This window comes from Corvus brachyrhynchos, unplaced genomic scaffold (genome assembly GCF_000691975.1).
Source record: "Corvus brachyrhynchos isolate BGI_N302 unplaced genomic scaffold, ASM69197v1 scaffold369, whole genome shotgun sequence".
NCBI classification, from domain to species: Eukaryota; Metazoa; Chordata; class Aves; order Passeriformes; family Corvidae; genus Corvus; species Corvus brachyrhynchos.
This window is the reverse complement of record NW_008246055.1, coordinates 1,049,603-1,073,931: the sequence shown is the minus strand read 5'-3', so window position 1 is coordinate 1,073,931 and position 24,329 is coordinate 1,049,603. Positions and strand designations below refer to the sequence as shown.

The following is a 24,329-nucleotide window of genomic DNA, read 5'->3' as shown; positions in this document are numbered from 1 at the left end:
GGAACCCACGCGGAGTGCGCTCCACTCCAGGAGCTGCCCCATGGCAGCAGCAGCCTGGGCTCGGCCTGGCACAGGCTCCCCACTCCTTCTCCCTCTGTGCGGGTGCAGGATTCAACAGGGTTTTTACTTTATCTATTTTACAAGTTAGAAAAGACAGTACATAGTCATAAACCATCTTTTTGTAGCACAGATCAGTTTTGTATTACTTTTTTTTCTGGGTCTGGCTATTTTAAACAATTGCAGACTTTAAAGGCAACATTTCTTATAGGTAGGGATTAAAGGAAAACCTCTGCTTTTGCTTTGGTAACTGTTGAGTCTTGTCAGAGTCTTGTTAAGGCAACTCGGACAGAGATCCCATTTCACTATGTGTCTGGTGACTGGGGGGCTGATGAGTCCACAGATCCACAGGTACAGCAAACCAAGTTGCTATCAGTCTCGCTTAAATGTACTGATAACGTTGTGACAGAATATAAAAGCAGTTTTTTAAGAATTTTCCCCAAAGACAGAATAGCATCTTTTTTTCCCCCTGAATGTTGATATTTGTTTTGTGAAATATATGCGCGTGTTCTGGCTCTCTGCTGTCATTTGCAGTCGTTAATGTTGTCTGTACTGTTCAACTCTGTGAACCTCATGAAGTTCAACAAGGCCACATGCAAAGTTCTGCACCGGGTTGGGGCAATCTCCATTACTAGTATAGTCTGAAGGATGAACAGATTGAGAGCAGCCCTGAGGAGAAGGACTTGGGGTACTGGTGGATGAAAGACTGGAAATGACCTGGCAATGCACACTGGCAGCCCAGATACCCCCATGTCCTGGGCTCATCCCCACAGCATAGGCAGCAGGGAAGGGGGAAATTCTGCCTCTCTGCCCTGCTCAGGTGAGACCCCAGGTGTATCTCCAGCTCTGGGGCTCCAGCATAGAAAGGATGTGGAACTGGTGGAGTGAGTCCAGAGGAGGCCACAGACATGCTCCAAGATCTGGAGCCCCTCTACTCTGGAGACAGGCTGAAGGTCTGTGGGTATTTAGCCTGGAGAAGAGAAGGTTCTGTGAACGCCTCATTGCAGCCTTCTAGTATTTTAGGAATCCATTCAGTGCCAGTGCCGGCAGCTCAGGGTGCAGTTACAGTGCAAGCTGCAGGTTGAGCTTTGGGTGGCCAGAGCAAGAGGATGTGAACTGCCGACCCTTTGCATAACAAAGGACATGGAGCCCTGTGGCCCAGCCAGGTGAGGGACACTCAGAGACACTCAGCAGCAGCTGACGACCCCCAGACTTTCCTGCCCTTAGACTGAAAGGCTGTAAAAGTTCCTTTGTTTGAGGTTCCACAGCTGGACATACCAGCTCAAGCTGTAATTTTGTTATTGGACCAAAATTAAATTGTTTTAAGGATCCAGATGTCTGAGACTTCTATGGGAAACCTAGAGTTGAGCTGGTAAGGAAACTTGGTCTGGCTGTGTGGGAGTGTAGCTGTGCAGGGCCTCGGTCCCAGCACAGGCGGTGCAAGAGTGACTGTCAGGGTGGCTCCTGAATGGTTGGACAGGGAAGTTGTCTTAAAAAGAACTTAACGGAGGCTTATAAGAAAGGTGGAGAGAGACTTCTTATGAGGGCCTGTACTGACAGGATGAAGGGCTAATGGTTTAAACTGGCACATGTTAGGTTTAGTTTAGGCATAAGGAAGAAAAGTTTTACTTGCGGGGGTGGTGGGGGGGGAAGGCCCTGGCACAGGGGGCCTGGAGAAGCTGTGGCTGCCCCAGCCCTGGCAGTGTCCAAGGCCAGGTTGGATGGGGCTTGGAACAACCTGGGCTAGTGGAAGGTGTCCCTGCCCATGGCAGGGAGTGGAATGACATGCACTTTAAAAGTCCCTTCCAACCCAAACCATGCTGTGATTCCATGAGCTCTAACCATTTTTAAGAATTGCCTGTGGGCTGTTTCAAAAGTGTCTGTCAGATGTATCTAATTTAATTATTGAGATCGGGTATGGGGGCTTGGCCATGTTCTACTTCAAGCCACAAAATGGTTAACTTTTGCAGAAATTCTATTTTTTTAAACCTTGAAAAAATAGAACGTGCAATGCCAGAATAGTTTGTAGAGGCAGTGTTACTTGGTTTTCTTTTTCTTTCTTTGAAGACTTGTTTTGAAGAGGCAGCTGTCAAAGCTACAGTGTAAATACATGAGCTAGCAGTAAACATGTGAATAATGAATTCCCAAGATCACAGCAAGAAAATGAATGTTGGTTTAATTATTTTTATACCACTGAGTAATCCACTTATGTAAGCCATTTATTTATTTGTGTGTAGCAGTCTGCTGCACAATTCTGTGTAGTTACTGTGATAGTGAAGAGTATTTTATATCAGGGGTTGTCCGTAATTTACGTGACAATATCACTGAATCTTGTTTTAGGAACTGCCAGTCTGCCATTTTAAATACACACAGTATTGACTGAAAATTTTTTCTTGCTGTCTCTTAATTCCCAAAGCTGATCAAGAGATGCAATTTGGAAGCTTGGTAAACTTATTTCTGTCATTGAAGGGGACTGAAATATCTGAATAATAGTAAGTAATATTTCTGACTACAGATGCAAGGAACACTTAAAAGCAGAAAGTGGTTGCTATAGAGAAGGTATTACAGCTGTATAGCTTGTGTGATAAAACTGTTATTTCATATGAAATGTGGTTTTGTTTTCATTTAGGCATCTTATATTTTTATTTTAATCTGAAGTGAAATTCTTTAATATTTCAAATTTTGAGCGTGTATAAAGCTTATAGTCAAATATGGACTAAATCCTTCCTCTGTTAGAGGAAAATGAAACAGATAAAATAAGGAGTAAAGTAGTACTATGGGCACAGAACTCTGGAACAGAACTGGAGATGTAAGAAAACTTTTAAAATACATGAAATCAAGAAGAAAAACACTCTAAATTTTGGGGTTTTTGCATGGCAATAAAACTAGACCCATGCTATGCCACTTTGAGAATGCTGAGGATTTTGAAGGAGTATGAGGATAAAGGTGAGTGGATCTTGTTGAAAGATGAAATTGTTTGTCCTTAGGCTGACTGCTCTTGTGTCTGCTCTCATGTCTAGTGGCTGATGTTATTCTTTGTATGTGTCAGAGGCAAGGTACAGAACTGCCAACTTACTGAACAGGGTTGCCCACCTTTCTAAATAAAGTGCCCAGCAAATTAGTTATTTTAGGTGCTGACAGAAGATTTAAAGAAAAGAGGCCTTAAAAGAAAAGTCTGTTCATGCCCATTTTACATCCTGGTGGCTTAGGCAAGTCTCACTGCTGTGCATGTATGTGTGCCTGTGGGTTCTGAACTCATCGTTTAGCTGTGCAGAAGAAAAAGTCTCTTCCCCTTAAATGTCACAGGAGTGTTAAACATTTCATGCTTGGGTTGGGTTTTTTTTGTATGTGTGTGTTTGTTTGTGTTGTTTTTTGGGGGGTTTTGTTTTTCACCAGGTCTTGGCAGGGTTCTGTACCTGGGGAGGAGTAACCCCATGCCCCAGTCCAGGCTGGGGGCTGCCCTGCTAGACAGCAGCCCTGCAGAGAAGGACCTGGGGGTCGCCAGCTGTCCTTGACAAGCCATATGCCCTGGGGCCAAGATGGCAGATCCTGGGGTGTGTGAGGAAAGGCATTGCCAGTGGATCAGGGAAGGGATCCTGCCCCTCCGTTCAGCCCTGGTGAGGCACATCTGGAGCACTGTGTCTGGTTCTGGGAGCTGGGCCTCTTGGGCCTCGCGAAGAGATGGCTGAGAGGGGACCTCATCCATGTCTGTCAGTGTCTGCAGGGAGGGCTCAGAGAATGGACAAGGCTCTGCAATCATGGGACAAGAGGCAATGGGCAGAAACTAGAACACAGGAAGTTTCATCTAAATATGAGGAAGAACTTCTTTACTGTGTGGATGACTGAGTGCTGAACAGGCTGCCCTGAGAGGATGTGAAGTCTCCCTCATCAGGGATATCCCAGAATTGTCTGGACACAATCCTATGCCATGTGATCTGGGAAGACCCTGTGTGAGCAGGGAGGTTGGAACAGTTGACCCACTGAACACTGTGACTGTGATTATTTGCTAGTAATTGAAGGTGTTTTGCTCCGTCTGTTTTTCTTTTGAAAGCGAGCCGGTTGGATCTCATGATGCAAATCCCAAAGACCACCTCTGTGTATAAATTATTACAGATTATTAGTGCCACCCTCCATTTCTGACGCACAACTCTGGAAAGGGTTTTGTTCTCGTGTTCTTCTGTGTACAACATCAGCACTTAACTATTTTCATTCAAATGTTGGTAACAGTTCCAATGTAAGTAGCAGATAGTGTGATTTGAACTAATCCTGTGTGATTTCAACAGTACAAGCTCCGAAGTGGTGGCAACAGTTGAAACTCTCTTTGAAAGCCCAGACATGAGACTTTACAACACTAAAGTGTTCTGTCTGTGTATTAATTAACATCTTTGGATGTGAAGTACTGGAAGTAACTTTCTGGTAAATTCTGAATTATTTCAAAGTCCTCTGAAGTAGGCCAGCACAAGCCACTGGTGAGAGACTGGTACCGTGCTATGCACACTGTGAATCTACAGAGTATGAGGCTCAGTGTTTCTGAATTTTTAAAAAAAAATACCACTCTGACCTTTCTCATGTCTATGTAGTATGTGTAATAAGATGATGCTGTAGTTTTATTTTCCCCCTATGTTTTAACCCTACATATCATTATATATAGTGCATAAATTAAATATAATTTAGCATATATGTAGTGTATATGTATTATCTACATAAGCATATAAGCATACCTGTTAGAGATGTTTTTTTTCCTTATACAGGTGTGCAGTCTGTGACAGCTCCTGTTGTTATGGCTGTGTATGTGGATCATCGAACAGATGCTCCTGATTCCGTTGCCTCCCCTTCCCATATAGCATGGCACCCACTTCATCCACTCCTGGCAGTTGCTTCTATCAGCACAGCAGCTGGGGGCTGTGTGGATATCTACCTGGAACAGGTGAAAAATCAGCAACTTTGCTTTTGGTCTCAATACAGCATCACAGAATCACAGGACAGTTTGAGTTGGAAGGGACCTTAAAGACCATCTTGTTTCAACCCCCTGCCATGGGCAGGGACACCTTCCACTATCCCAGGTTGCTCCAAGCCCCGTCCAATCTGGCCTTGAACACTTCCAGAGATGTGAGAGGTGTGTGAGAAGTCACAGCTTCTCTCAGCAACCTTTATCATTGTCCTAATTTAAAACTTCACATTTTTAATCTCTATTTTTGCAGGCTTACTTATCCTCCTTAAATCTCTCTCTCTAGAATTTAATTACTGTCTATGTCCTGTGCTATCTAGAACATGACAGATTCATCAGCCACTCATTATATGTATTTTTAAAAAGGTCTTAATAAATTAAATTGACCTTTCCTTTGAAATTTGATGTCTACAGCCTATAAGTCTTGTTTGTGATGGTTACTGATTTGCTTTTTGCTTCTCACAGTGTGAGAATTTCAGGCCTATAAGTAAATGAACACATGCCACTGCTGCTTTTTAACTCTTAAGTGAATAGAACATACTAAGAAATGGAAATTAAACAAATCATTCCACCACTTGGAAACTGAACTGATTTGTTGGACTCGGCTTGTTCCTTTTGAGTTGGTTGCTTCCTAGTACAGTTTCTGCCTGTAGATACACAAGGCTCTCATGTAAAAGAGTATGCAAAAGAAGTAAGACTTTGGTTTTCAAAATTTTTGGGGAAGTAGCACTACAAGGTATCTAGCAGCAGACTTACTGAAACATGTAAGTCTGTTAATATGAGGTAGCCTATAAAATGTGTACTTTTCAAAGTGTATTCTGAAAAATTGTCATCCAAGTTTTACAGATGGAAAAATAAATACATAGAGAGGTTAAATGATTCACGTGAAATATTCTTGTGAACTGTGCCCAAGGGAGGATTTGCCTTTAAGAGTTGTTGAAGTATTAGATTATTCTGTGTCCTTTGTGATGTGCTTTATTCTTTTTCAATAGCTGGAATTTCTTTTTACCTTGAAATGTGCTCGAAGCCTTCTTACATCCTTTATACGGGAGAGAAAGCTTGATATTGACTGGGCTGTGAATCTGAAGGTTTGGCTGCTGATTTTCCATTGGACTGAGTTCACACAGATTTCTGTTTACAGGGAGAACATGTGTCTGATTCCCATGTTGAGAGAAGCTTTCAGGTCACATTACTTGCCTGGCACCCTTCCAGACCCATTCTGGCATCAGGATGGGAGACAGGAGAAGTTCTGATACTGAACAAACAAGACAAGGAGCAGCACACTGTACCCCCAAATCACAGTGCCAAAATCACAGTCCTGAGCTGGAGTACAAGTGGTACCTGCCTCGTGTCTGGGGATGGGGTGAGTAGCTGAAATGCCCTGCACGTGTTTGATGTGGAACACAGTCTTCGAAGCTCTGTAATGGGAAAGGATCATGGAATGGAGATCCATGGGGAAGGAAGAGTTGTGTGGGAGAGGAATTTCCTTTCATTAGGTACAAATTAAAACTGTTAGGGGGTAAAATCAAATCTTAGTGTTTTAAATGTTTCTACAATATAATTCTGCAATTAAAGAATTGCTGTTCTACAATTTTTCTTTAAATAAAAGTGTGTCTAATCTCAGTGAGTGCTGAGTGTTGATGAAGGTTTAAGCCTATTTAATGGATGGAGTAATTGAGGTATAGACAATTTGAATTCTTTTGCTCCTGTCCCTGCACAACTTTTATGGAAAACTCAGGAATAAAGCCTAGATGTTGAGAGACAAATTCCAGTTACAATATATTCATCTATAGTGAGTGCAAAGCAGTGCTCACTTGAATACAGGAAACCCATGCTAATCTCTCTTTTTCTGGTTTTATTAATGACTTAAAATTGTATCAAAGTGATTGTATTGGGAAATGTGACACTCTGTTTCTTGATGAGCTGGTTGCCCTTTTATATAGTGAAGTGAGAAAGTAGCTATTGAATATTCAGGATTAAGTATTCGTAGAAGATTCTGATTTTGCCACTTTTTGAGTCGGCAAATGAAGAAAAAAAAGGTGTTTTTTTCTATATTTTCCCTGATACAAACTTGAGCTTGCCCAAGAATTTCAGTTCTGCTCTTACCTATATGTCAGAATTCTTATTCTATAAAAATCAGAGGAAAATATGATTTTAATTCATTGTTTGTAAAGTTCTGCTGCTGCATTTGACAGAAATGCAGAAATTCAAAATTGAGTAAAATTGAGTAAAAAAAGAATTTATCATCTTCTTTGTTAGAAAAGAGAAAGTTCTGCCCAGGCAAAAGATGGACACATCTCAGTGTAGCTGAAGCCTTAATCATGAGACAATACATTAATGTAGTCAGAGCTTACATTTATGAACAAAGTTCTTTTCAAATTGGTTTCAAACCAGTGTCACTATGGTATGGTCTGAGGTGCAGCACAGATATGCTTAATTTCTTCCATCTTTTCCAATAGTTTATAAGTTTATTTTTAATATTTTCCCCATGAGGGTTTATATTGAGGAAACTTCCATTAGGTGAGTGCTGCCAGGATCATGTTCTGCTCCTACTAGAGGAAAACCTTTAGAAACAAGATAAATATTTGGACCCTGATTTGGTTTCTCTTTTACCCAGAGGATGGTTGGACACTGGAAAGGCTCCCCAGGGAATGGTCAGAGCTGCAAGGCTGCCAGAGCTCCAGGAGCCTTTGGACAATGCTCTCAGGCACAGGGTGGGATTGTTGGGGTGTCTGTGCAGGGCCAGGAGTTGGACTGGATGATCTGTGTGAGTCACTTCCATCTGAGCATATTCTATGATTCTGTCTTCACTAGGATTTCTGTCATCGTGCATCCTGAAATGCAAGAAAATTATTTGAAAATAGCTTCATAAAGTTGGAATAGGATGCTGTGAAAATCAGAAGCTCTTAATTTGTTTTAAGTAAAATAACATGGATGATTTCCATGTTTTGATCACATAAAGGATCTAGGTGCTTTCTATAATGAAGGCCTATTTTTAGGGCAAGTAGCTTTCATACCAAGGAGCTAAAGCTTTGGGTTTTTAAAAATAATTGGGAAGGTACAGGATAGAATCAGAGACTATCTCCACTTGGAAAGGACATTTAGATAGATGATAAGGTCAATGTCCTGTGTAATTTAAAAATATCATTTGAAAACAGACCAGTTCTACGTCTTTTCCAGTGACACTTAGGAGAGGTAGTGAGCCTTTTTCATTTCCAATCTCATGTGTTCCAAACTAAGAATTGAGTTTGCAAGTAGCTTATCAGGATACAGGCTGGAATATCTAGAACGAGGTGGAAGGAAGGTCAGCAGCTTTAGAAAGCTGCAAGCTTTTCCTCCAGCTTATAAATTGTGCAGGTGGTTTTAGTCGGGATCCTTGGAAATTGGTGACATATAAAGCTGATGGAAGAGTGAGAGGAGGAACCAACAACTTCATAGGATCCTGTGATTTTCAGAGGTAATGAGCAAGCATTTTACGAACTGCAAGGGTCCTCTTGGGACAGGAGTACAGCAGTGTCACAGTTGCACAGCTAAGTGGCATTCTTTAAGCTGCAAGACATATTGCACTTAATAAACAGTTTTGGATGGTATAACTATTGCCATCTTACTGCTGAAAAGAAGTTAGAATGTTGAATCTTAGGGAAAAAAGAAGGAAATGTTACCTTGGAAGGCCTCGGCTGCATCTTGTGTGGTTTCTAGTTAGAATTGGAAAGAATAAGTGACCACTGCTACCAGTTTTTCACTTCTAGGAGAAGGACAAGACTTCATTGAAAACAATAAATAAAAAAAGAGCAAATTCGAATACCGCTTTATTGTTGTCTATCTTAGTAAAATAAAATGAGATTGAACTTGATATTGAAAATTGTTGCTGGGTTTTTTCATGTAGTGCTTACATGGAAGGTTCCCAAATACAATTTGGTTTCATAAGCACTATCATAACAACAACAACAATAATCACCTTAGCATTCCAACTGTGGGGATGTAGTGTAAGTCAGTTTGTTGGAATTCTTTCCAGTTACCAGGGGTTTGTTGCTCCTGAGCTGGCACTGCAGGGTGTGAGTTATGTCAGCACCTGTGCCAGGCTCGAGGGCTGGCCTGTGTTGACCACTGTTGAGTTAATTAGCTAACCAGACTTCCTTTCTTTAACATCTATGATTAGTCTAGTTACTAGATTCTTTTTCTAAAAGCAAATACTTGAATGTCTGCTCTGAAAGAGGAGGAAAGCTCCAGAAATTCAGAAATTCTGCCCTTAGTCTTTCTGCATCCTGTGACTTCACGTGTCTGGTCATATACTTGTGCTCATCTACATCAGTGTTATATGCACTTACTGAGGGATGCATATGCTCTACTGTCTTTTATTTCAATTGCTAAACGATAAGATATCAGACTACTTGCAAGAAAAAACATGGAAAGGACATTATCAAAACAAATATTTACATCTGCTACTTGCAGAAGAAAACCAAGACTGTTTCCTTAATTGCTCTGGCAGTGCAATCTAACAAAAAATGGATAGGACCAATAAGCTTTTTTTAGATAATTTGATTTTAAGTAAGCATATAATATAGTATTAAAGATAACTTTGATTCCCTGTGGCTTAGTTTTAAGTGGGAGTAATTGTATGTGTCAACTAAACGAAAGGAAGGGTGTTGCTCTGTCAATAAAACGTTTATTTTTATGTGCTATGAGTAGCTGGAGTCTGGATTCTCATCTGTGTGCAAAGGGTAATGAATTAACTTGTCTTTTTCTAGCACGGTGTCTTGTTTCTGTGGAAAATGGACCATCGAGGCAGAGTCCAGGGTCCTGCCCTGGTTAAGCAGGAGTATGGGAAATGCTTGTGTCACTGTGTCTTTCGGCCACCCCCTCCGGGCGAGTGAGTATTGGCCCCGGCAGAGCTCTGCTAGACCAGGTCTTTGTCTTGTTCCACAGAAAGAAAATCCTACCCACAGACGAACTATTTTTAAATATATAAAAAAACGTTTTTCTCCTAACTGCCCTTTATTTCCAAGCTCTTTTTCCACTCTGGTAGCTGGCTCTGTGTCCTGTGTGCAGCAACAGATCTTCCTCTTGTCCACATCTTCTGTCTGTTGCTGTTGACTCTTCTGTCTTAGTTCTTCTAATTAGCAATATTGCTGGTTGTGGAAAGCGGTAAACACACTGGAAACACAATTATATTATTGTCAAAAACAATTACATTAAAAGTCAGTTCTTAAACATTGTTATTTCTTTCCTCTCCAATCAAGAAATAGGAAGCAGCTGTAATAAAAAAGAAGAGTTTTCCTTGTCTGGGCTTTTCTGTTTCACATCTCTGTAAAAATAGTGATGCGTATGGAAAAAAAAGGTGAAACAATGCAAATGAATGCTAATATTAAAATTTTGTTTGATATCTTTTCGAGTTTGCCCTTTTTTCAATCAGTGTAGGAAATATTTTTATTCTCTTTATACAATATGCTTTATTAACTACTCCTCCATTCTTTGAGACTGAAACTACTCTATTATGAAAAGAATTGGGCATGAAGTATCTCTCTTTGCAGGGACTTTGTGCAACTGGCAAAAGCGGCTGTGAGTGGTGATGAGAAAGCCTTGGATATGTTTAACTGGAAGAAAGCTGGAATGGGACCACATCTGAAAACAGCAGTCCAGGAAGGACTCTCCTTCTTTATCACTATGACAGATGGTAAGAGCAAAACCACTTTTCCATTTGGCTGGGAAGTTGTTTCCTTAGAGCTTCAAAATAGCTCAGTGCATGATAGTCTTGTTTTCATATATCCTACATGTGGGGTATATTCATATATCCATCACATTCATATATTCAATGGGGTAGAGTATTCATAGGAGTTGTAGAATGTTTAGTAAGAAATGAAGAAAATTATTGAAATCTTACCATCTTCAGGGTGGTCTTGTTCACAAGGACACCAGAGGTGCTGGGTTAGTCAGGTTCCTGAAGAAGTGAGTATGAGGAAAACAATCTCTAACACATAAGTGTAGATAAAATCAGCTTTTGTGCAAAGCTTCAAAATAATGCATATGTTTTGGGTTCTTTTTTCTATAAATAGGCAAATTCTGCTAAAACATACCTCTTAAAATAAATTCTGAATTTGCTTTTCACTTTTTTTCTCATGCTTTGAAATGATGCTTCAGTCTTACAGAGCAAAAAAAGTCTGAGAATCTGTTTTGTTAGTTTTCTCTCTGTTTCTTCTCTGCATTTTCCTTTTCCTTGACTTTTACTCTTCCCTGTCTTTTCCTATCCCTTTAATCTTCTGGGTACTAGTTTGCTCTAAGCTAATTTTCTTCCCACCCCAATTCTTCGCATGATGCCATCTCTGTAACTTGCTCTCTCTGAACTGGAGCCAGAATGTGTGTGAGAAGTTGCATAATGGGTTTTTCTGGCAGGTACTCCTCTTGATTCAAGTGTTAACTGCTCTGAAAACATTTCAGTTATGCTGGTTCTGCAGTTCAGTTATAATTTGACTTAGTGTTTTACCAAAACTGACACCCCTTGTTTACAGCAGTACAGCACCAGCACAGCTTGCAGGAGTGGCATGGGCCAGCTATGTGGTTGGTTTGCAGAGCAGTAGACTATACCTTCTTTTGATGTGTGAATTACAAGCCTCTTTACTAGAAAGGAACCATTTAAATGGAAAATGGACACAGGGCGCTTCGTAAAGGTAAAAGGAGAGAAGCTCTGAGAAGCTGTGCCCGTTCCATCCTCACCTTCAATGCCACTGTTGTGGTGGTGCAGGGCCCCATCTAGGGACAGGCTCTGTGTCCTGCGGGTGCTGTCTTTGGGTTGGGCCTCCTTGTTAAACTTTTCAAATTTCAATCAAATGACACGGACTGTTCCCTGTGAGCAGTCTCATTGCTTAGGTTGGTTTGGGCATATGTATTTCAGACTCAGTTCTCTATCTAGTTAGTGATCTGCTGTAACTCCCAAACGTCCTGAGAAGGACTTGGGGCTGCTGGTGAGTGGGAGGTGGACATGCCTCAGCTGTGTGCACTGGCACCCAGAAACCCTGCTGTGTGCTGGGCCGATCCCACAGTATGGGCAGCAGGGGAGGGGGGGATTCTGCCCCTCTGCCCCACTCAGGTGAGACGCCACCTGCAGAGCTGCCTCCAACTCTTGGGTTCTCAACACAGGAATGACATGGAGCTGTTGGAATGAGTCCAGAGAAGGCCATGGAGATGCTCCAAGGGCTGGAGCCCCTCTGCTCTGGAGCCAGGCTGGGAGAGCTGGGGGTGTTCACCTGGAGAGGAGAAGGCTCCAGGGACACCTCAGAGCCCCTTGCAGGGCCTAAAGGGGCTCCAGGAGAGCTGGAAAGGGACTGGGGACAAGGCATGGAGGGACAAGACAAGGGTGAATGGCTTCCCACTGCCAGAGGGCAGGGCTGGATGGGATATTGGGAAGGAATTGTTCCCTGTGAGGGTGGGGAGGCCCTGGCACAGGGTGCCCAGAGAAGCTGTGGCCTATCCTGGAAGTGTCCAAGGCCAGGCTGGACAGGGTTTGGAGTAACCTGGGATAGTGGAAGGTGTCCCTGCCCCGGCAAGAGGGTTAGAAAGAGATTAGTTTTAAAAGTGCCTTAAAACCCAAACTGTTCTGTGATTTAACAAGATGAAGATATCTATGCAGTGTTTTATTTCAGGGAGAAAATAAAGCAATGGGGCAGGACTTGGATTTTTTTTTTATATAGCTGGAATGTAGGGGATGGTAATATATTTGCAAGAGTTTTGGAAATTTAAACATTCTTTTAGATCATATCTTTTGGGTACAACGTTTTAGTGCGAATCCTTAATGTTCATTCTTACACACTTGTGTTTTCTGCTTAAGCTTTTGGGGTAAGATGCTACTTAATTTCATAGTTTTTTTGATTTGCAGTGGTGTAAAATGTCACCCTTCTATAATACCGTGATTTGCTAAGAAATTATGTGGATATGGCTTGAGATCTGTCAGATTTTGATGACATTGGTTTGGGTGATTTTTGTAATACCACTTGCAAGCAACTGTACTGCTTGTAGGGGGGTTTCACTGCCTAAACCCATGCATGCAATGGGCCAAGGCCATTGTATGAGGTTCAGTAAGGCAAAACCACGTGCTGCACTTGTGTGACAACAACCCCATGAAGTGCTCCACACATGGGTGAGAGTGGCTGGAAAGTACGCAGCAGGAAAGGCACCGGGGGTGCTGGTGACAGCAGCTGAACCTGAGCCAGGTGTACCCAGGTGGGCAAGAAGGTCAATGGCACCTGGCTTGGATCAGCCATAGTGTGGCCACAGGCCCAGGGCAGTGACCATCTCCTGTGCTGGGCACTGCTGAGGCACCTCCAGTCCTGGGGTCAGTTCTGGGGTTCTCACAACAAGACAGACACTGAGGGGCTGGAGCGTGTCCAGAGAAGGGAACAGAGCTGGGGAAGGATCTGAAGCACAAGTCTGATAAGGAGCAGCTGAGGAAGCTGGGGGGCTTGGAGAAAAGGAGGCTCAGGGGGCACCTTCTGGCTCTCCACAGCTCCCTGACAGGAGGGGGCTGCAGATAGGGCTCTGCTCCCAGTGAATGAGGACAGGACAAGAGGAAATAGCCTCAGGTTGTGACAGAGGAGACCAGACTGGACATCAGGAGGAATTTTGTCAGAGGAAAGGTTTAAACATTGGAATGGGCTGCCCAGGGCAGTGGTGGAGTCACCATCACAGGAAGTGTTCAAAAACTACTAGATGTGGCACTTCATGATATGGTTTAGTGGGTGTGGTGGTACTTGATCAAAGGTTGGACTTGATGATTTTGGAGGTCTTTTCCAACCTTCATGATTCTGTGATTCTATGATACATAGAGTAGTACAACTTAATGAAATGATAATGGCTTTTAAAATCTTGATATGTGCGTTAGTTGCTGTTGTCGGTGTTCTTAGAAAAACACTGTCCCATTTGCCAGTGAAATTATGGATTCAATCTGAATTTGGTGTGTGGTGCAGTGTTTCCTAAACAGTGAAGAACTTCAGGTCCACAGTTTTCTGCTGTAAAACTAAACTCTGCTGTAAATTGAACCAATTATTAGCTGCTATTCTTCTTTCACAGATTTTTTTCTAAGGCTGAAGATTTCAGAAGCTATCATTCATACAGAAAGTTTACTTGCAGTTTAAAATTATTTAGATTATTCCCCTTTGGATTTTCTAAATGGGGAAAAATACACTTTGGTTTATTGCTCTGGTCAGCTATTGTAGTCTCTATCCTGAGGCAAACTAGAAAATGAAAGAACCTTTGTTTTTACCTTTTCAGCACTTGAGGAATGTTTTATTAAGGTAGAAAGCATCAACTTTGACTTTTGTAGCTAAAAGCTGTTGACTAAAATCTGCACCTTGTTTATTTGTGCTACAGGTTCTGTGCACTATGTGAATGAGAAAGGGAAGACAAGGCACGTATTGTCCACAGAGAGTCTGGTTCGAAAGCTCCTGTTGCTAGAGGAAAGAGATGTTTTACTTGTAATAACAGAGAATCTGCAGTTGTCCTTACATGCAGTTTCTCCCACTGGAGAGGCAGAAGAGCTTATGAAGGTAAGAGTCATACTACAGGGTAAAGTTGCAATATTTATTCTTTATAAGTATTTCTTGGGTTTTTTTGGTTATCACAATGTTGATTTCAAATGAATCAACTCTCATTTTTGTTTCTCAGATAATACCTTGATGAAGAAGCAAAAATAGCTCATCTAAAAGTGGAATAGAGTGATGAGTTACTGAACTTGGAAAGATGGTTTTCATCTTGTCTTCCTGTTTTTTCATAATTTTTTTTCAGTTTGACTCTATCTTAATCCTTTTACACTTAATTTCAGTTTCTTAGTGAATTAGAGAAAAATTGGAAATTCCAGTTGTTCTGGTTGCAGAGGGGGCGGAGCTTAGCAGTGTGTAGATGCGGCTAAGTTGTTATTCTATGCCACCTATATCATCACTGGTTTTGGGGAGAAAATGTGCACACCCCAGAAGTGGGAACCGTTCTGCCTTGCTCTCTCTCATGGGAAGGTTGTCGGCATCAGCCCTGCGGATTCTGTCTTCCGCCTCTGCCATCCACCCTCTCCCATTTTCTCTGAGATGCAGCTGTGGACTTGGTGCTGAAAGGAAAGCAGCAGAACACAGAACTGACATGTGCTGAATTTCGTTTTGGGTGGAAAAAGGCTTTTTTTGAGGATTATTTAAGAACAGGTTTTATGACGAAGGTCTGTGCTCTGCAAGCACCGAGCAAGCCAAGCCAAGCCAAGCCAAGCCAAGCCAAAACAAGTGCAGCAGAATTGCAGTGAAGTGGCAGCGACCTGCAGGATCAACCCCCAGTACGGTGGAACGCTAGAAGCAACGGTGCAGGCACTTGTGTGGAACTGAGCCCAGCAGAGCTGCAGTGCGACCCATCTTGGATGACCCGGCTTTTGGGGGGTCTGTTTGCCATTATTTTTTGTTGTCTTGGCCTGAGGGGGCAGGAGGAAGCCTCTTGCCATACTGCCTTTGTTTGCGACGGTGTGTGGGAACCTGGGGAAGTCACATGGGTGCAACCTATGGGGAGCATCCACCATTTTGGTGTTGTCTCAGCAGCTACATAAAACTAATTTTTTGTGGGTAGAACACCTTCTGTTTTAGGATATTTTTAAAAATTCATATTGCTGTTGTTACTGTGTGTTTCTTATTCCATTGCCTTTTGCTTTCAGTAAATTATCTCAGCCCATAGTCTCTGCTTGTGTCCCTCCCTTCCAGAAGGGGCAGGAGAAGGGCCATGGCTTATTTGGAGTTTAATTTTTTGCTAGTGTTAAACCACCACATTTAATTGGTGCCCAAGGTAAGGCTCAAGGGGCTTGAGATAACTTTGATCTAACCATTTGTGTTTTAGGTAGAGAACTCCCTGGTTCCAGTGTTGCTTGGTCTGTTCATGTGGGTGTGATACCTAACCCTGTATATACTCCCTCATATGCACTCTGTATCCACCATGGTGATCTCTTTCAAGGTAGGGAGAAGGATCAAGATTGCTGTACTCTGTGATATCAGTTTATGACGTGATAATATCAAAGGCAATGGAGGTCATTTGTGATGTGTATTCAGTGTTGTTCTGTCCTGGCCTTGCCTGCTACCTCTGAGGATTCATTAATAATCATACCCAGCCTGTGGGGGAAAGGATGATTTTTCCCAGCCTTTTATCCTCGTCTCCTCCTTCAGGTCTGTTACAACAGCTTTTGAGAATTTTGAATTCTCTTTGGATGTTAAGGGAAGCATGCCCTCATTGATGTGGCTATGTCTCCTCTGTACAGTCTACACCATGTTAAGATTCAGGACAGAGATTTCTTGGGAAGTTGTCCAGAGACGTGTCCCGGGATGGACAGTCATTAGTGGTGTGGCATGTGGGAGAAAATGGGCAGATTTTGAAAGAGTATTCTACTCCTGGTTTGGAAGTTCACCCCTGAACAACTATCAGGGCCCTGATAAAAATGGCAGGATGTTTGAAAGAAAATTGCTGTGGCAGTTGTGTGAAGTTATGAAATGTGCTGGACCCTGGATACTATTTATTGGACACTGCTTGTTTATATACAGCACCCTCAGAGGGAGGAGGAGGAAAGCAGAGCAACAGGCACCATGGCCATTCAAACTGCAGCTGAACCACAAGAACAACCTGTGCTAGGAGCAGTTGCCCGTATTCAGAAGAAGAAATCCAAGACCAAATCAGTTCATGTAGTGAGTAATGAAGAGGAAGCCGAGCTCTCACAACAGGAGGAGGAGGCAGGGTCAGAGATAATCACCTGATCCCTATCCCTCAGTGAGCTGTGAGACGTGGAGAGATTTCAGCCTCCAGTCAGGTGAGGCTCCAGTGACCCAGCTGCTCTGATGCTGGGCTATCATGGCCCATTATATGAAATTAGATGGTAGTGACACTTTGCAACTGGGATCCATGTCCTGGGATGCAAGTATTGACCAGGGGATCGGGAAAAGACCAGAAATTCTCAGCCTCTGGACGCAACTCCTGTCAAATGTGAGGGAAAGGTTTTCTTGGAAAGATGACCTTTTAGTGCACTGAGACAAGTGGAACACCATGGAGCAAGGTATCTGGTACCTGAGAGAATTAGCTGTGATGGAGGTAATATTTTCAAATAACAAGCAATTCCCTACTAATCCAGACAACGTCCAGTGTATGCAAAACATATGGCAGAAATTCCTACAGAGTGTGCCGGTGTCATATGTCATCTCATTGGGAGTGATGCCATGGAAGGAAGGAGAACAAAACATGGACAATTTGGTTACCCAACCCCAGATAGATGAAGAAACTATCCCCACCCTGCTATGGGCCTGTGTCTCCTCACTGGAAAGACTGACAGAGGATCTCCAGAAATTAGAAGAGGAAATAAAAGAGGAAAAGCTCACACCCTGCCCTATGCTATTACAAAATGCTGCTTGTGGGTAGACCCCAAACCTTCACTTTCCTAAGATGGTTTTTTTTTTCTTTTTATCCAAGACAGAAAAAGACTGGACACTTGTGTATTACAGGAGTGTCCACTTCTTATTGATCATTACTTATGTTTGACTAGAAGTAAGATTTGGTATTTCGCATTTTAAAGCAATCTTTATTAAATTCTAGGAGAAGATCTAGTGCAAGAGTAAAATACTGCTCCTTATCTACTTAATTAACCCATTACAAGGTTTCTTTTATTAAATTTATACATTGCAGTCTTGATGCATTTTGTGGTGATCACTGTCTGATTTGTCTGAATTCACTGTCTGAATATGTCTGTCTGAATTGACAGAAAGGTCTAGTTATTTTTATATTTTTACTTTTTTGCCAAATGATGCAGTTCAGATGCTTACTGTCCTTCAGCATGTTCCTCCCACCTTCTGTAAATTTATTTATTTGCTTATGGTTAACAGGTGAAGTTGAGTGGGAAGACTGGTCATTCTGCAGACATTATTTTAATAGACCATAGCCTGGTTGTTACAGCACTAGGTGAGACAGTCATCAGGTAAGAATGAAAGTTGTTCTGGCTGCCCCTGAGAATGGCCAGCTAAAAGTTAAAGTCTGCAATGAACTGAATATTTTGCTGAAATATTGGTTGGGGTTTTTTTTGCCAATAATGAAAAACTCCCAATATATCCTAATTTTGTTTGTTAGAATAAGTAGAGAAATGAAATGGAAAATTGTTTTCTCAAGGACAGAAACTAATTTGGTATGACATGCTTTCTTTCTAGGTATTTTATTTTGTCAGGCAGTGCAACCCAAATCTGTTCCTTCCTTGAGTGCTGTTACTGATTTCTTCGGAAAATAAATCCATTTGGGGGTTTTGCATGAATACAGCCCCTTTGCTGTTCTTGCTAATGTTACTGTCTGATCCTTAGGATACTTATAGCATCAGCAACCAGAAAAAAAGTGCTTACTTTTCAGGACATTTCTGTTAATGTAATATAAGACAAGTATTTCAATTACTTCTGTCCCTAGGCCTTTAAAGTATGTTGCTTTGCCATGCTGTTATGTAACTGTGTTCTGTAGTTTTACCTTTTTGCAATCTTTTCTTCCTTGTCTTTACTATGACCTGCTCTACCTGTTTCCTCTAACCTTTTGGGAGGGTGGGAGTGTTCCATTAATATCAGTAGCTCCCTTTATTGAACCTCTGTCTGCTACTATCAGACAGAATCTTTTGTTAATTTTGTGAGAATGCAATAAAGACCAAGTATCGAGAAGAAATAATTTCATGGCAATATTTAGCTCTAGGAAATAAACCTGGAATCCAAAGGACTACTGGCTAACCAAGGAATAGTCTTAAAATAGAGGAGGAAGCATAATTAGAGATGAAGAAAATTGCAACTAGCCCTCACCTTTTTCTTTTTTTCTTAAAGCTGCGCTTGCTTCTGACTTCTTTCTTCATTGGAGAATATCCCTAAACATGCTCCAGATTAAAAAGTCAAAGGAAAAGGAAGGAGGTTGTTAAGAAATTCACACTACAGAGACAGCTGCTGACAATTTAATCTTAAAAATTAAATTATCTAGGTATTATGGAAATAGTAAATTAATGCCATGTACAGCGTCCTATTGACTGTGTTTGGCAAGACACCTGGAAAGAAAAGCATTGTTAACACTCTTGTTTTGTGTGCCTTAGGTTCTGGGATTTGGATCGAGATGAGAACTATGTGCTCTCCCTAGATGTGCAATTTGGCTTTGAGGGGGGAGAATGTATTAACTGTGTGTCTTACTGCAGTGCTAAAGGTGAGGAATAACCTGGCGGCTGTGATCTCTGCTCCTAAGCCTTTCCAAACCTCAGCCTTCCATGCCCTATAATCATTTCAGTATGTTTGTCTTGTGACTGAGGATCTCGGTGGTAGTATGCGATGTAGAAGATTTTAGTTTGGATCAGAAATGTGCCTTTAAAGGTGCAGGAAGATCATTAGATATTCAACTACACTTGGACCCACTGTGGAGTTGTCTCATGGCACACGAGCTGGATTCCCTTTGATACAAGTACCCCTGGAGTTCACGTAATGCACTTCAACGTTTTTTGGGCATTCAGTCTACAAGCCTGTACTACAGCTAATGCAAAATAGAACTTAGCAGCATGTATCGTGTGGATGCCAGGTCCTTACAACAGATCCTTTCTACAGAGCTACTCCTGGGCACCACCTTGTTTGCCAGCATAGGCACAGCTGATGTCTGCTGGAATGGTTTTCAGTGGTCGGTTGCCCAAGGTGACCAGCTATTTAAAAATAGACGCAAGCCATAGGAGGAACAGCTGAGGTCACTTGGTTTGTTCATCCTGGAGGAGACTGAGGGGACTGTCCATTGGGCAGCTTCCTCACAAGGGGCAGATCTGATCTCTGGTTTCTGTGAACAGTGGGGGGACCTGAGGGAACAGCCATAGCTGTGTCCAGCCAGGGCAAGGTTAGACTGGATATCAGGAAAAGGTTCTTCCCCCAGAGGGTGGTTGGGCACTGAACAGGGAAGTGGGGACGACCCCAAGGCTGCCAGAGGTGAAGGAGTGTTTGGACAACACTCTCAGGCACATGCTGGGATTCCTGGGACTGTCCTGTGCAGGGCCCGGAGCTGGACTGGATGACCCTTGGGGTCTCTTCCAGCTCAGGATATTCAATAGTTCTGTATTCTAAGAAAAGATTAAAATGAAGTAATTAGCTGATACATTTAAAAAATAACTTCATCTGGTAGCTTAGAAGATGCACCTTGCCACATGGAACTTCCCCCATTGTTTCTCCAGAAAAGTTCTCCAGTACAGGACTAGGATGCTGGTTTGCAGTCAGGCAAGAAATGCTGCTGCTGGAAGGTGGCTTCTTTGTACCCAGGAACCAGAGTTTGCTGCCTGCTACACTGTCTGATGTGCATTTGTTTTTCTGAAGTCCAAGATGAAATGCCTGAAATGTTTGTGAATGGCAGGTCTCTTGGCAGCTGGAACTAGCAAAGGGAGAGTAGCAATGTGGAACAAAGCAACAGGATCTGATCAGAGCACATGGGCTTTGGAGGGCAAGAAGTGGAAGTTCCAGGCATCTACAGAACTTGAAGGAAATGTCACTCAGATAAAGGTAAGAAAGAGCCTCCGTGAATGTTAGTGGGACTTCACAAACCTTACATGAACAGACCGTCTGTGTGAAACAGATGAACACGATCTCTATCATTTAGATATGTATTCCAGCAGAGGCTGGTCCTTCTTCAGAAGTAGGAGGAAAACCCCTGAGAATCAAGTAGCTTTAAAAATTGAAATGGGCAGAAGTACTCCCTGTTTGTAGCTAGTCTCTCCATCATAAGGCTCATTGGCAAACCCTTTGGATTCAGCTTCCTGAAATTATTTTCTGGAAGAAAAAGATTATCAGGAATGTCAATTTTACATAAATTTACTAAAATAGAAAGAAAATCTGACTAAATGAATGATTTTATTCATTAATAACTTTTTTTCTATTTGTTACTTTCTCCATGTAAAGTTTAATCTCACTGGTAGCTGTAAAACTAAAAAGGTGTATTTACAACCAAATACTCTTTGGTGAGAGGTGCCATCTAGAAGGGAATGTTATATATTTTAACATATTGTCTGTTAAATGTCAGGATGCAGCATTTTTATTTATTTGGAATATTTTCATTTGTCACAATGAGGTTAAACACTGTCATTCTACACCTAATAGCATTTTGATATACACAGAAGAGAAATGCTGAGTGTAACAATCATAAATTTAAATTTTAGAAGTTTTATATTAATGAACAGCTTCTTTTTTTGCCACCAGCATTCTGCTAAAAGGCAAAGCTTGTGCTTAAGGTTCTCCGGCATCTTTGGTTGTTGGGTTTTATACCGTATTATTAAGTGTTTTCAGTTTTTGAGTGTTTCTGTTATACTTTACATCATTCTGTTGCTGTGCTTCATACGTGAGAACAATCCCCATTATTTTTTATAAGGAAAGAAAATCAAATATATCTGGTGACTTTCAAGAGAAAGTAATTTTATATTTGCTGTTTTATATTTTATATATATATATATATATTTAATTTTATATAATTTTATATTCTGTTTTGTCATAAGAGTGGAAAGTATTTAAAAAGCAATGGCATTTGCTTGCTCTGTGCTGATATAGAGGAAGGGTCTGTAACACCATCCTACTTAAAATGTTAAAACAGAAGTGCTGTGAAAATGGAGAATCCAAGTGTTTTATTAACAAGCTTCAGTAACAAAAGGTCCAGGATATAGGAAATAATGTGTGCTGTAAGTATCTCATACATCTACTAATAAATTGAGGGAAGGGAAGAGATATAGGGGATATAGTCAGCTTTACTATTCAAGCCTTTTCCAGATAACAGGATATGGAGCACTGTCCAGAAATAGTGCGTTGTTCCCAGTGTTTGGGAGCATAAACAAAAGCATTGTCCAACAATCATCAGCAATCATGATTTATCTCATCAAGATGTCTTTAATTATGGACATTTTATCTAGATTATAATTATATCTATATATCTATAGCTATAATTATAATCTAGATTATTTTAAATCCTGCACTCCAAAAAAAAATTTTTAAAATATATAAAAAATTGTTACATGTGAAATCTTCCGGTAATCCTGTAAAAGCCTTTTCTTATTTTCCCATGAAAAAGTCAGAACTTAACGTGTTTACCAGGGTGAGGACAGAGGGCAGCAATGACTTCATTTGATTCCATGCGAACCTTATCTTTATTCAACCAGATCTGATGGCTTCAAAAGAGCTGGGGTGGGAAATGCTTTCTAGCTCAGTTCCACAGTATAGTATCCCCTTAATTGTAGCCAAGGGTCCTTAAACAGAAAAACAAACAAAAAACCCCTGGACAAAATAGCTTGTTTCTTAAATCATTCTCCGTGTGTAGAAAAGGGCAACAGAGCTGAGGGGAAGAGTCTGAAGAACAAGTCTGATGACAAGAAGCTGAGGGAGCTGGGGGGGCCCAGCCTGGAGAAAAGGAGGCTCAGGGGGAACCTTCCCACTCTCCACAACTCCCTGACAGGAGGGTGCAGCTGGGAGGAAGCCAGGCTCTGCTCCCAGGGAACAAGGGACAGGAGGAGAGGAAATGGGCTCAAGCTGTGCCAGGGGAGGTTCAGATTGGATATTTGGTGTCAGAAACGAAGCCCGCTCCTCTTGTGAGGTTTTAAAATGTTATTAGGGGACAAAATCGACAAAGTCAACCAAGCAAAAATCAATCCTTTTACCTGTAAGCTTTCTAGGGTCTGTGCAATAGTAGTGATATACTTTTTAACACTTGCTTCTCCTTCTTCTTAGGTAGTCAGAAAAGGCAATCTGAACATCATTTCATAAGGAAATACCCCCAAGTCTGATCTAGGTTGTGTTCGGATCCTTAATAATGCCAAAGGCAGACACTTCACCCATGACATCTTTGTTTCAATCATCAGTTTAGTTAAGGTCTCTTTTAGAGTTTGGTTCATTCTCTCTATCCTACCCGAACTCATGGGTAGGTGAACTCAAGGGTGCCATGGGGTATGCAACTTCCATTGTATTCTTAGAGCCTGAGTTATTTGCTGTATTACTTTAGATGTAGTGTGCTCCCCTGTCTGAGTCAATCTTGTTGACCATCCCATACCTAGGGATGATATGTTCCAAGAGGATTTTTAACACTGTGTAAGCTGTAGCTCTAACAGCTGGGATAGCCTCCACCCAATGAGTCAAGCAATCTACTATTACTAATAAAAATTTCCATGTCTGCACTTGAGGAAGTTCTGTAAAATCCACTTGGATGCTTTGGAATGGCCGTGTAGCCAATTCACAGCCCCCTGGTGTTGTTTTTCTCATAACTTTCTTATTTACTTTTTGGCAAGTTACACACCTTTCAGTTACTTGTTTTGCCAATCCAAAGATCCCAATGCACCCATCATTCCTTAAAAAGTGATCACACAAGGCCTAAGTACCCCAATGAGTCTTCTGATGTATATCTTCTAATATCTTCCTAGTAAGGGCTTATTAAGTAACTGTCTCCCGTTGGGGAGTTTCCATTTTCCCTGTTGGTCCCGCTCTCCCCCTATCTTTCTTAACTCTTTTTCTTCTGCTTCAGTAAATTTTGGAATTTCCAATTCTTCCTCGCTTTGAGGCAGAATCAACATAACCTTTTCGCTTCCATTTTCTGCTGCATCTCTAGCTTCTTGGTCAGCCAAATTATTCCCTCTTATTTCTGAGGTCATTCCTTTTTGGTGTCCCTTGATATGTACTACAGCTATTTCCTCGGGCAATTCTAATTTTAAGACCTCTAAAATGAGTCCCTCGTGAATCAACTCTTTTCCTTTTGAATTAAGTAATCCTCTTTCTTCCCAAATTTTCCCAAAAGTGTGCACTACCCCAAATGCATATTTTGAATCAGGTTCCTTTCTTGTGTGCTAAATACTCCAGTGCTCTCTTTAAAGTATATAATTCACAAGATTGAGCAAACCAATTTGAGGTAGTTTCCCTTTTTCAATGGTTTGCATACTTTCCCCATCAACCAAAGCATATCCTGACATTCTTTTTCCTTGTAAGCATCTAGATGAACCATCAACATACGTTCTCTTTCCTTCTGGGAGGGCCTGTTCCGCTAAATCCTCCCGAACTTTAGTTTGGTACTGTATAACTTCTAAACAATTATGGGTTAAATTACTCTTTGGTTTCTGTCCTGGGTTGCAGTGTATTCTATTACCATCTTCATGAGCTGTTGGAACCAGGTGGGGCAGTGTTTCCTTGCCTCCTTGCTCTGGACCATCTTCTGTTAATGAGCCCATCAACGCCTGGCCTCATGACTCATCATCCCATTGTGAGATGCTCCACCCAGAGGGAGGAACCGAACATTCCATCCTGGATATAATCTGAGATTCCCAACACCACAGACACCC

At 41.6% G+C, this 24,329-nt stretch overlaps 1 protein-coding gene across 3 annotated transcripts in view; it reads left to right on the top strand.

Annotated features, from left to right (window-relative positions):
- The first annotated feature begins 187 nt into the window (after window positions 1–187).
- IFT140 (intraflagellar transport 140) overlaps window positions 188–24,329 on the top strand; it is a 106,704-nt gene continuing 82,562 nt past the window's right edge. The window contains exons 1-10 of one of the 3 annotated variants that reach the window (XM_017745687.1): window positions 188–408; window positions 2,474–2,549; window positions 4,809–4,984; window positions 6,147–6,368; window positions 9,754–9,875; window positions 10,537–10,679; window positions 14,366–14,541; window positions 17,878–17,969; window positions 19,101–19,207; window positions 20,384–20,529. In XM_017745687.1, coding sequence (XP_017601176.1) covers window positions 4,838–4,984; window positions 6,147–6,368; window positions 9,754–9,875; window positions 10,537–10,679; window positions 14,366–14,541; window positions 17,878–17,969; window positions 19,101–19,207; window positions 20,384–20,529 — 1,155 coding nt within the window. In that variant the 5' untranslated portion in view covers window positions 188–408; window positions 2,474–2,549; window positions 4,809–4,837. Of the gene's footprint in view, window positions 409–2,456; window positions 2,550–4,808; window positions 4,985–6,146; window positions 6,369–9,753; window positions 9,876–10,536; window positions 10,680–14,365; window positions 14,542–17,877; window positions 17,970–19,100; window positions 19,208–20,383; window positions 20,530–24,329 lie in introns of those variants that run through there. The other 2 variants (XM_017745689.1, XM_017745688.1) reach the window with 2 other exon arrangements.